The sequence below is a fragment of the Siphateles boraxobius genome, unplaced genomic scaffold, assembly GCF_051911475.1.
Source record: "Siphateles boraxobius isolate OS27281-9 unplaced genomic scaffold, OSU_SipBor_1 119, whole genome shotgun sequence".
NCBI lineage: Eukaryota > Metazoa > Chordata > Actinopteri > Cypriniformes > Leuciscidae > Siphateles > Siphateles boraxobius.
The window spans coordinates 2,401,327-2,414,219 of NW_027508721.1; the positions used below are offsets into that span (position 1 = coordinate 2,401,327).

The following is a 12,893-nucleotide window of genomic DNA, read 5'->3' on the forward strand; positions in this document are numbered from 1 at the left end:
CTTTAAAGTAGATTCAGTACACTCAAAATGTAGGAACCCAAACAATTTGAATATATAATAATAATAATAATTCTAAGTCAGAAATATAATATTATTGTAATATAACTGCACAGTAAAAATAAAAATGTAAAACATTTAAAAATAATTATATTAATAATTTTACTTTAAACTACAGAAGTAAAATTACAATACTTGTTTTTTTTCATTTCTTCTTTTGCAAGAATTAAAACCTTATGCTTTTTATGTGTTGGAAAAACTGCAGGGAAACCTTTAAGCTTTTGTGTTTAGTTTATAAATGCTTCTCATTACAAATCAAGTGCAGTTCTATATATTTTTCCACAAACAAATTGTAAATTATGCAAATGTAAAAAATAAAGTGAACTTGGCACACAACTAAACTCACACACAGAGATGGATGTCGCAGCATTTACTATGAACCAGGCCGCTCTGAGATGCTGAAAACAGATTATAATAATAATAATAGCCTTTTGTGACTTGATAATTGGACTAAGCCATATGCAATTTCGATTTTAGTTGACTGACAGATGCATTGCCAAAGCACTGATGCAAAGCACAGTGTAAGACATCCTTTATGTTATTATGAAAAGTGTAAAATATTTTAATTTCTTGATGAAACTGTGGCTGGATAAATGATTGGGCTGCCACATCTAGGTAATTAATGGGAAATGCTGATGACATAGACATACCTCTACAAATGCTGTGCGCAGGGTGAGATCTCTAACCCAGCTGCCGAGAGGTTTGAGAGATGGGTACGCAGCATTAGACCAGTGAACAGGAACTTGGTTATTCAGGAAACTGTTATAAATCTTCTCAATTTCTTCTGACATCACCACTAGACCTGCTATTGCCTTCTGCAGAGTACCTAGCGAAGTCTGCAGGAAATGCATGCACACAAATACAAACAATTAAGAGTGGGAAAATTAGTGTGACCATTCATTCATTCATTCATTCATTCTTGTTTGATTAGCAGCTGTAATCAATTCATCATGTGTAGTTTACAATAAAAAAAACTGTAACAAAACCGGTCTCTTACCTTCAGCAGACGCAACAGGAAGTTAAAGCGGTCTACTTCCTGACCAAGCACAGTGGTTAGGGAGTTAACTCTACCATTCGAATCTTGCAAGAACAGACTCTCCACTGCAGCATCCATATCTAATTTCTCTGCTCAGATGCACACACATCATCCACAGAGACACACACAGGCAGGTTAAAAAAACTCATTATAAATCCGATGAAGTTACAGTAGACTTGTGTGCAGGGAATTACAGGGGTTTGAGTCTAACCGGGGATCTTTGCTAAGATGGTGTCAGCCAGCTCATGGACCAACTCATCATTGCTTTTCCCTCCAGCAGCTGCTGAGGAGCGGGGCTGGACTTCTAGAATGGTGCAGATTAGTGTCATTGTCTCCTGCCTCTGTTTTCAAAGATGGAAAGGAGACCCATGTGTGTGTTATACGTCAAGTAGCAGGTGCTCTTTATCTAAAGATGTTTTGTTATTTTGTGTACAGCAAGAAGAGGTGAGAGTTACCTGGAAGGCCAGATTAGCGTTTTCATGCATGCCAAAGACCTCTGGATCATCAATAAGAGGCAGATCATCAATATAATTCTTATACTCAGTCAAGCTGTCTGAATCAGGAGCAAAATAAATCCCTGCACAAAAGGAAAGAGAGCCTTTGTTATTTAAAGTTGAAGTGTGTAATGAACTACTGGCACTAACATGATGTATGTAATAAAGTGTAGTGGAACTAAAAAAAAAACATATAAAAAGGTTTTGCAAAGTAACAGTCCCCCCTCACCTCATGCTTTTCCACTCTCAAAAGCTTTGTATGAACCGTATGTAAACTTAACTTAAAAAAATTGCCTTCAAGGACAATAAAGTTAATGTAGATATACAGCCGTATACAGTACATACACAAACAGCAACACAACACACATGAAATAACACACATTTATAATAAGTCATTTAAAAACATGATTGCAGCTGGAATACAGGAATTCTTATATCTATATGATTTCCACAAAGGGAATTTAAATCTCCGGCCTGAAGGAAGCAGTTTTGAAATTCAGTACACAATGGATTGGTGACATCGGAAAGGATTAGCTGGCCCTTCCTAATCACCCTAAGTTATCTTAAGTCAGTCCCCACTATCTTGCTGAACATTGTAACTATACTACTCAACTTACCCCTATACTTTACATTAAGATTGCCATACCAACAAATAATGGAAAAATTGAGACAGATTCACTAAAACAGGTGTAAAAGAAACACTCAAATTAAATGCTCAAAGTTTCCTCGGAATAATGATTTCCATCTAATAATGTCGATATTTGCCTCGAATTTTAGTTTATCATCAAATACATCAAACGGCAATTACACTGAATCATTTTTCTTTTGACCGTTGACTTGTCACCGTTTGGAACAAGCCCAACATAGAAGTTGCTTGCCATAGAAAAGCACCTCTTCAGTGGACCGAATCACAAGCTGCGTTTGTGAACGCGCAAGCAACTCCGCTGCTGTGTGTATTCTGATGAGAAGACGAACAAGAAGCTGAGCTCGTGACGTGAGACGTGATATGAAACAGAGGATTGCTTTTTTTTGCAATTGGCACTACTATAGAATCTTCCCATAAACAAGGGACTTCAGAAAGTTACAATGATTTATTAAAAATAAATTAATAAATCTCTGAAAGCTACTCTGTACAGTTTCTCAACAGTGTGCCACCAATGTGATCAGGGCCTGGACTCTTCCTAACCTTAACCTGACCAAATCTACATACATCAGCACTGCAAATTTTAAATTTAACAGGAGTGTCCAGTCGCTGATTTCCCACAATAATCGGACAATTCAGATGTAAAATCATGAGTATCAAAACGTGAAGAAAATGAGTTGAAATCATCTGCGTAATTCGTAATCGAGTTTCCATCCTTAATACTTTTTGTCTTCTGTTTAGTTCCAATTATGGACTTCACTCCATCCCAGGCGAGATTTCCCCTTTGTAAACATAGTTTCTTCTTTTTCCTTGTACCGCAATTTAGCTAATTTCACCTCATTTCTCTAGTTTATGGGCCTCTCTGTACCAAATACAATCTCCTTGTTTAAAGTAAATATTCCTTAGATCGGTGGTCGCCAACCTTTTTAAGCCCATGATCCCTGACTTTGGCCTTGATCAAAGGCAAGTTCTACCTATAGATTTTTCATGGCCGATTTATTTTTCATGGCAAATTGGCCAATTCCGATGCCAACTGCCATTGTTGTCCATTGAAACTATTCTGAAGACAGTCTGTTTCCTTCAGAGATACATTCATATAAATCCCCACCCCAATTCAATATTTACATGTTTCTTCCTATATTTCTAGCATCACAAGCAGTGATCTTGTGTGCCTGTTATTTTCTCTGCAACTTCAGTGTGTCATATTTTCACACAAATACAATTTCGGGAAATGATTGCTAGTTTGTGGGCAATTCTGGAATAGACATCAGCCAAAATTAAAATTTGTACCCAGAAGTGAGCGAAATCTGACAAAACTTTCTTTGGGGTGTTTTTTATTATTATTGTAAAAATTCAGAATGTTTTCTGTTGGGGTTAGGGTAAGATTATAGATTATAGATTATACTTAGTACTGTTCCAGTGCAAAAATTCAGAATGTTTTCTTTTTGGGTTAGGGTAAGATTATAGTATTTAGAACTAGCTGTATATAAAAACAACAGAAGTCTATGGAGTTTCCCCATTTATCAAAGTAAATGCCTGTGTTTGTGTAAACCTGATTCAGAGTAGGTATAGCCATCCTCTAATGTGGCTGGAGAGAAGAAACTCTTGAGTATGGTGCGCAAGCATCGCTGATCCCAGGCATCCGTCACCCTGCCTCCATACGTAATCTCACCTACAGAGACATTAAAACAAACATGTCGCAATTCAATTCGTTGCATGACTGACTGACACCTTGACAAAAATTAATGAGACAATTTGACATTGTGTGAAGCTTCCTTAATGAGTCTTTCCCAAAGCCTCTCATAACAAAATTACTGGAACACTTTTTCATAGTGCACGCCAGCTGCACCAAATTTAATGATATTTATTGTCACCAGCTGATGCTCTGTAAAATGATCCCTACATATGAGAAATGCATTTGTAACAATTTTAAAACATTTTGGAAATTTTTGTGAAAGAATCCAAAAGATTTTTTGAAAAATGTCAATAATATTACACAAATATTCATATTTATTTAACAGACAAACACATAGAAACAAAAACATTTTATCAGTACCGTATAAGTTACAGGTATTAGCATGTACAACATCAGAATGCGGTGAAACTAAAGCTCTTCTCATCTAGGTGGATGAAGGATCAGTGTTTAAATCATTTTCGATGATTTACATCACAGTTTACCAGTATGTGTATTTTATCGGAAAAGTCATTCTGGTAATTTTACGGTGATTCTTCCAGGATTGCTGTGTGAAAGGGGCTAATGACTGATGCTATAAATACTTCTGCAATAAACACACACATATACCTGTTATATATATAAGAGCATCCCAGGGTATATGTCCTGTCTGGCAGTAGAGGTTTTGGTTGAGAAGAGCACACTCTCTGTCGCTGTCATTGAATTCATAACGGATGTTCCAGCCCAGAGGACCAAACTTCTTCCTCTCCTATACACACATGAATGCATACACACAAAAAGGAAATCACATGTAGACACAGAAGAGAAGGATTTAGAGGATGTGAATAAGTAAAGCCATCCTGAACATCTATTGTACTGCAAATAATTGGGTAACACTTTCAATGAAGACCATGCTTATAATTAATTATAGCCCCATTTATACTTATTTGTATTACTATTTTATAAATATATTTATAAAGACTCATTAAGACCTATACTGCATTATAAGAACAGTTATAGTTCAGTTATAGAATACAGTTATTATACAATTATTTTTATAATTACTTATAAGTCATGCATTTGCTTTTTCAGTGTGCATGCTCATAATACACTGATTTATAAATGATCAAATATAAAATGGATCCAGAGACACTTGTTTGCTGTTCCAGTTAGTTATCAATTATGTCTTTAATGGCTAATGTTTGCATAATTAGAGGTAATGAATGGTAATTCATGCTAGTATGTAAAAAATTTTTCAACTGTTTGTATTAATGGTTTCTGTATTTTTACCCATTATTTTATTACAGGAATTATTGTTCATTAGTTACATTTACAAGTAAACAACTTAAATGTATAATGAGCAAATCTTCGTGATTTCTTAACATTTGCTTTAGGAAAATTGCATCTTAAGTTTTCACTTTACCCACTAATGATGCATTTATGGAGGTTAGTAACTGTATTATCACTCATAATACATTTTTTAAGAACACAACACAGCTATTAATAATATTTGACAGAAATAAATATGAATTACAAAATTTGTCATAATTTACTCTCTCAAGACAACATTTAGAAGAATATTTTATCTTACTAATTAGAATGATATTATATATATTTATATACACTCACCTTAAGGATTATTAGGAACACCATACTAATACTGTGTTTGACCCCCTTTCGCCTTCAGAACTGCCTTAATTCTATGTGGCATTGATTCAACAAGGTGCTGAAAGCATTCTTTAGAAATGCTGGCCCATATTGATAGGATAGCATCTTGCAGTTGATGGAGATTTGTGGGATGCACATCCAGGGCACGAAGCTCCCGTTCCACCACATTCCAAAGATGCTCTATTGGGTTGAGATCTGGTGACTGTGGGGGCCATTTTAGCACAGTGAACTCATTGTCATGTTCAAGAAACCAATTTGAAATGATTCGAGCTTTGTGACATGGTGCATTATCCTGCTGGAAGTAGCCATCAGAGGATGGGTACATGGTGGCCATAAAGGGATGGACATGGTCAGAAACAATGCTCAGGTAGGCCGTGAAATTCAAACAATGCCCAATTGGCACTAAGGGGCCTAAAGTGTGCCAAGAAAACATCCCCCACACCATTACACCACGACCACCAGCCTGCACAGTGGTAACAAGGCATGATGGATCCATGTTCTCATTCTGTTTACGCCAAATTCTGACTCTATCATCTGAATGTCTCAACAGAAATCGAGACTCATCAGACCAGGCAACATTTTTCCAGTCTTCAACTGTCCAATTTTGGTGAGCTCTTGCAAATTGTAGCCTCTTTTTCCTATTTGTAGTGGAGATGAGTGGTACCCGTTGGGGTCTTCTGCTGTTGAATCCCATCCGCCTCAAGGTTTTGCGTGTTGTGGCTTCACAAATGCTTTGCTGCATACCTCGGTTGTAACGAGTGGTTATTTCAGTCAAAGTTGCTCTTCTATCAGCTTGAAACAGTCGGTCCGTTCTCCTCTGACCTCTAGCATGAACAAGGCATTTTCGCCCACAGGACTTCCGCATACTGGATGTTTTTCCCTTTTCACACCATTCTTTGTAAACCCTAGAAATGGTTGTGCGTGAAAATCCCAGTAACTTGAGCAGATTGTGAAATACTCAGACCGGCCCGTCCGGCACCAACAACCATGCCACACTCAAAATTGCTTAAATCACCTTTCCTTCCCATTCTGACATTCAGTTTGGAGTTCAGGAGATTGTCTTGACCAGGACTACACCCCTAAATGCATTGAAGCAACTGCCATGTAATTGGTTGATTAAATAATTGCATTAATGAGAAATTGAACAGGTGTTCCTAATAATCCTTTAGGTGAGTGTATATATATAGTATGTTTTTAAGTATATTCGCATCAGACACATAGCTTATAAAGTATATTTTCCGCCACCTAGTAGGTAAGTGGTTTTTGGCTGTTCATAAAAATCATAGACATAAAAAATGTCTTAATCTCACAAAGTGAAACAATTTAAAGTTACTCCAAAGTAAATTTACCATATAAGCTGCACAAGAGAAAAGTTTCCATCTAATCATTTTTATTCAATCATAAAACCTGCATTCATGCTTTGTGCATGTACGATCTCTTGAGGCTTTAAATTGAATAGAAACAGAATTGTCAACCCTTGAGCCCTGACCTGAATGATGGCGTGGAAAAAACACACTCCAAAAATGATCTTCCTCCATTTCCTGCCAAGGATGTGTTCCTCAAAGAACGTACTGCTGATCTCAGTAAAGGCACGTCTCACATTGGCACGGAGACCCTTTGGGGGCTCGTTAGTAACCTAGAATCACATTAACAAAGGCGCTTAGTTTCCTGGCAACACAAACATATTAGCAACAAAACAAAAATTAGAGCCAAAGACAAAATAGAACTGCTAAAATTAATAAAACTAAGTTACAAACTCTAAACTGTCTGAACACTTAAATACATCCATGTCACTGCACTTTCATTATAATGAAATAATGTTTATGGTCTTATAAACTACTATTGGTTCCAGTGATTTGAGTGAAGCTGGGGTTTAACTGGTAGGTACGTATTAGGTAAAGAGTTAATAAAATATGAAAGCGCTCCTCCTTGTGAAGTGTTATCTTCTTCTTGCAGGAGTGTGTGAGTGCGTTAGTGTGACTAAAATTTTAATTTCATATACAAGCAGATGCAGCATCCAAGTGCTGGAAGGATGAATGATGTGTAAAGGTAAAAATATGTGCATGTCATCAGCATATGGATGCCACTGACGCATGAAACTTCGCTCTACATTGATGCATGTTTTCATCTCAGAAAGATAAAAATACCAAGATAAAGGCATGTGCATACTTTCCTGAAAAATTTGTACTCGTGTATGAACTATCGGTGATTATCAGTTTTTTTTAAAAAGCTTTTATTTATGCATGTTTGTATGTATGCATGTATGTATGCATGTATGTATGTATGTATGTACTGTATGTATGTATGTATGCATGCATGTATGTATGTATGCATGTATGTTTGTATCACCTTGACAGAGTTTTGTAAAACAGTGACAGGAAACACATTGGTAGGCATGGAACTAAGGAACAGTCTGAAGTCCTCATGGATAACTGTGTCTGCAAAGGCCATACAAGAACAGGACAACATAAAACAGGCCAACAACAAATTGCTTCATAATAATGGATTCACATGTTCAACACACAATCTGTAAATAAGGTTGAAGCAGGTACAAAACAGGTGAGTATGTCTTAAAGAACAATAAAATTTTCACTGAACCATACAAACATGTACACACTACACAGTCACAAATATATTACAAAAAAAAGTTACTTCATAAATCGAGTCATTCATTTGACATTTATTTTGAACATCATACTAATTTAACGGTTTCAGCGGTTCTAGAGAAATTATAGTGACCACATATCAAGTGTTTATATATAATATTACACAAAAAGTTTTGATGTAATATAAAAAGCACTAAAAGTGAGAGATAGGTCACAGACCTGCCTTTAATTCTTTAAGCAGGGGTCTTCGAACTTTCCAGGCCCACTTATTTTTAACATTTACTTAATACATTTTAATGCAGAAAAGACAATCAACATTTACAGTACATTACCGTTCAAACGTTTGGGGTCAGTAACATATATATTTTTAAAAGAAAACATATTTTTATTCACCAAGGCTATTTAAAAAAACATTTTTTGTAACAATGTAAAAGTCTTTACTTTAAAAAAAAAAAACTCCTGAAAGGAGAATACAAAAATATTAAGGAACAAAACTGTTTTTAATTGATAATGATAATAGTAATAATAATAAATAATAATATTCTTGAGCACCAAATTGAAATTTTAGAATGATTTCTGAAGGATCATGTGACACGGAAGACTGAAGTAATGGTTTAAAATAGAGCTCTGCTATCTCATGAATAAATTACATTTGAATATAGTATATACTGTGTATATTTATATATATATATATATATATATATATATATATACATACATATATACACACACACAGGTGCTGGTCATATAATTAGAATATCCTCAAAAAGTTGATTTTTTTCAAGAATTCAACTTAACAGGTGAAACTAATATATTATATAGACTCATTACATGCAAAGTGAGATGTTTCCAGACTTTATTTGTTATAATTTTGATGATTATGGATTACAGCTTATGAAACCCACAAAATCAAAATCCCAGAAAATATTTCATGAAATCACACAGTAATTACACAGGAATACCATGGTCATTGAACCAGGTTTTGGTTATTTTGGCAGTGTGGGCAGGTGCAAATCCTGCTGGAAAATGAAGGAAGCATCTCCATAAAGCTTGTCTGCTGAAGGAAGCAGAAAGTGCTCTGAAAATGTCCTGGTAGACGGCTGCGTCGAGTGGACAGCACAGTGGACCAACTCCAGCCGATGACATGGCTCCCCAAACCAACACAGACTGTGGAAACTTCACACTGGACTTTAAGCATCTTGGATTGTGTGCCTCTCCATTCTTCCTCCAGACTCTGGGACCTTGGTTTCCAAATGAGATGCAAAATTTGCTCTCATCAGAAATTAGGAATTTGGATTTAATAAAGCACAGTGGACCAGAGTGACGCAGCCGTCTACCAGGCCATTTTCAGAGCACTTCATGCTTCCTTCATTTTCCAGCAAGATTTGCTCCTGCCCACACTGCCAAATGAACCAAAATCTGGTTCAATGACCATGGTATTCATGTGCAATTACTGTGAGATTTTATGTAATATTCTAATTTTCTGGAATTTTGATTTTGTGGGTTTCATAAGCTGTAAGCCATAATCATCAAAATTATAACAAATAAAGTCTTGAAATATCTCACTTTGCATGTAATGAGTCTATATAATATATTAGTTTCACCTGTTAAGTTGAATTCTTGAAATGAATCAACTTTTTGAGGATATTCTAATTATATGACCAGCACCTGTATGTATGTATGTATGTATATATATATATATATATATATATATATATATATATGGCACCTGCACACAGTGCTAAAGCTACCAGTACCTGGTTTAAGGACCATGGTATCCCTATTCTTAATTGGCTAGCAAACTCGCCTGACCTTAACCGTGTAGAAAATATATGGGGTATTGTGAAGAGGAAGATGCGATACGCCAGACCCAACAATGAAGAGCTGAAGGCCACTATCAGACCAACCTGGGCTCTCATAACACCTGAGCAGTGCCGCAGACTGATCGACTCCATGCCACGTCGCATTGCTGCAGTAATTCAGGCAAAAGGAGCCGACTAAGTATTGAGTGCTGTACATGCTCATACTTTTCATGTTCATACTTTTCAGTGTGCTAACATTTCTAAAAATCCTTTTTTTGTATTAGTCTTAAGTAATATTCTAATTTTCGGAAATACTGAATTTGGGATTTTCATTAGTTAATCATCACAAGTAAATTAAATAAACATTTGAAATATATCAGTCTGTGTGTAATAAATGAATATAATATCCAAATTCTACTTTTTGAATGGAATGCCTGAAATAAATCAACTTTTTGATGATATTCTAATTATATGACCAGCACCTGTATATATATAAATTCATTTGCAATATTATTTCATATTATTACTGTTTTTGCTCTATGACCAGTAGTGTAGTTGAACTTCAGCTTTTAAACTTTAGCTTTGGCTGTTTTTTTTTTTTACACAGATTTTGATATTACACATTAAATGACCCCTGGGGACTGTAGGGATCAATGCTGAAGATCCCTGCCTTAAAGGACTAGGTTCTGATGCAAAACCTCACTCATTCACAAACTAACCAGGTTCAGTAAAGGTTTTAATGAGCTCCTCCATTGCCAACATCCAAGACACAGCAAGGTGGCAGTTTTGAAGGAAGATCCAGTCACCAATCTTCAAAGCTTCCATAATCAGCTTCTCTGCTATAGGACCCTGACCCTGACCCAGCGAGATAGATTTCACCCTGCAATACAAGAAAACGTCTCCGGTTACTATCGTAACCTTGGTTCCCTGAGAGGCGGGAACGAGACATTGCGTATCAACGCTGCGGGAACTCCTCCCTTCTCCACTTTTGTTGAAATCTTATGGGCTAACGCCAGCTTGGAACAGCTGGCCAATTGTCGAAGTATGCAAATACTGACAGGCTCGCGGGCAGTATAAAATGCATGGGCACGACAATTGCATCAGAATCACGACTGAACGCTTGCACAGCTGATCAAACAGTGAACACGGGGGCTAACGCAATGTCTCGTTCCCACCTCTCAGGGAACCAAGGTTGCGATATTAACCGGAGACGTTCCTTTTCGAGAGCGGTAACATTGCGTAGCAACGCTGCGGGGAACTGTATTAAATCCCGCCGTGAGAGTAGCGAAGATAAGCTCAGAGAAACAGGGTCAAGCTACACCAGCCACAGAAGAGACAGACAGTTAGCCAATAGCCGCATCGCTAGGAGTGTTCGTATCTGATAGGCGGAACTAGACCAATGAGACATCAGCTTCGACCCTATAAAAATTTGCATATTAAAATGCAAAGGCTGCACTGATCCAGGGCAGACACAGCACAATAAGCTCTCAAGCATGAGGTTTAAACACAGTTTCAATGGCGGTAGCGTTATTATTCCAGTAGCCACGGTGAAATGCCCGGAATAGCCCTCCACGCATCTAGGAAATGACACAGCGTTTGCATTAGTTCTACCGCCACCGTTGCCATTGGCAACGTGATTGGAGTCACACCCCAGTGAGGCTAAAAGGACTGGCGGGGAAATGGCTCGTGTAGGATAGGCTGGCAGCCATAGACAGTAAAAGAAATGGACACAGTGACCCCCTTGATTTCAATGGAGAAACGTGAAGCCCAATTAGAAGCATAGACAGTAAAAGAAATGGACACAGCGACCCCCTTGATGTCAACGGAGAAACATGACGCCCAATTAGAACCACTCACTTCCTGATGGCTGAGCATACTGCGCAGGCTAAAATTGAGCTTGACGACGTATATGTGTGACAGTTGTAAATCTTCTAGTAGCTGTGCCACATACCGAATTATTTCCAATTCCTCAAAAACGTTGTTGAAATATGTTGTCCCGTTGCTTTTATGGACTCTCTATCTATGGGCTTCTCTCTTGACTTGACTATCTATGTCCCCCCGATTGCCTCATAAATCTTTTACCTCATAGAGTAAAAGATTGCCTGCGAGCTTCTCCTCCTGTCTACACGGTATTTTCTCTAATGTGCGACAAGAGAGTCGCGTGGTTATTACGCAATCGTTAGCCTATTTCTACAAAAACGGCTTCTACGGGGCCACAACGTAAGATACAAAGTAATGGAGCCTTTTATACATTGTCTGTTTCTTTAGAAATAAACAATGGACAAATTAAGTCTTTGGACGCCTCAGATGTAAAGTTATTCGCTGTCAAAGTGACGCCAAAATGAATGGAAGTCAATGGAATGCTAACAGCAGGTGAAGTTCGACCCTGAGCGGGGCGAGACGCCTAGGAAGAGCAAGAACGTGACGAGGGCTGGAGCGAGCGACGGGGCATCACGTGGCTCATCGCTATCACGCACTTCTTCGTCTCGGAGAGACGCTCTGTGGCTGACTGCACGGCGTCACCAAAGAGGCCAGAGGGAGTGATCGGAACATTAAGGCCCGCAAAAATCTGTCAAGTTGAAGCCATCAGATGCTCTGAGAAAAAGGTTGCTAGTCATCCTGGTGCAGCTTCCACGATGGCAAAGTGAAGAAAGAGGGTCTGACGCAATTGTCGCGCCCATGCATTTTAATACTGCCCGCGAGCCTGTCAGTATTTGCATACTTCGCAACAATTGGCCAGCTGTTCCAAGCTGGCGTTAGTCCATAAGATTTCAACAAAAGTGGAGAAGGGAGGAGTTCCCGCAGCGTTGCTATGCAATGTAGCGTTACCGTTCTCGAAAGGGAACCACAATAACGGCAAAAGTCTTGATTTGTCGTGTTTATCATAAGTGCCGGATTTGTCAAATTTTGTCTGA

General features: G+C 37.7%; 2 protein-coding genes across 2 annotated transcripts in view; both read right to left on the minus strand.

The window, feature by feature from the left end:
• The window catches only part of LOC143713118 (uncharacterized), a 311,754-nt gene that overhangs the window by 249,264 nt on the left and 49,597 nt on the right, over positions 1–12,893 (minus strand). The gene's annotated exons all lie outside the window — the stretch shown is intronic.
• dnah6 (dynein, axonemal, heavy chain 6) overlaps positions 1–12,893 on the minus strand; it is an 85,546-nt gene that overhangs the window by 3,940 nt on the left and 68,713 nt on the right. The window contains exons 67-75 of the mRNA XM_077204027.1: positions 10,698–10,858; positions 7,920–8,008; positions 7,060–7,206; positions 4,533–4,671; positions 3,783–3,902; positions 1,549–1,670; positions 1,305–1,434; positions 1,055–1,182; positions 708–893 (exon numbers count right to left, since the gene is read on the minus strand). Of these exons, the coding sequence (XP_077060142.1) occupies positions 708–893; positions 1,055–1,182; positions 1,305–1,434; positions 1,549–1,670; positions 3,783–3,902; positions 4,533–4,671; positions 7,060–7,206; positions 7,920–8,008; positions 10,698–10,858 (1,222 nt within the window). The remainder of the gene's footprint in view (positions 1–707; positions 894–1,054; positions 1,183–1,304; positions 1,435–1,548; positions 1,671–3,782; positions 3,903–4,532; positions 4,672–7,059; positions 7,207–7,919; positions 8,009–10,697; positions 10,859–12,893) is intronic.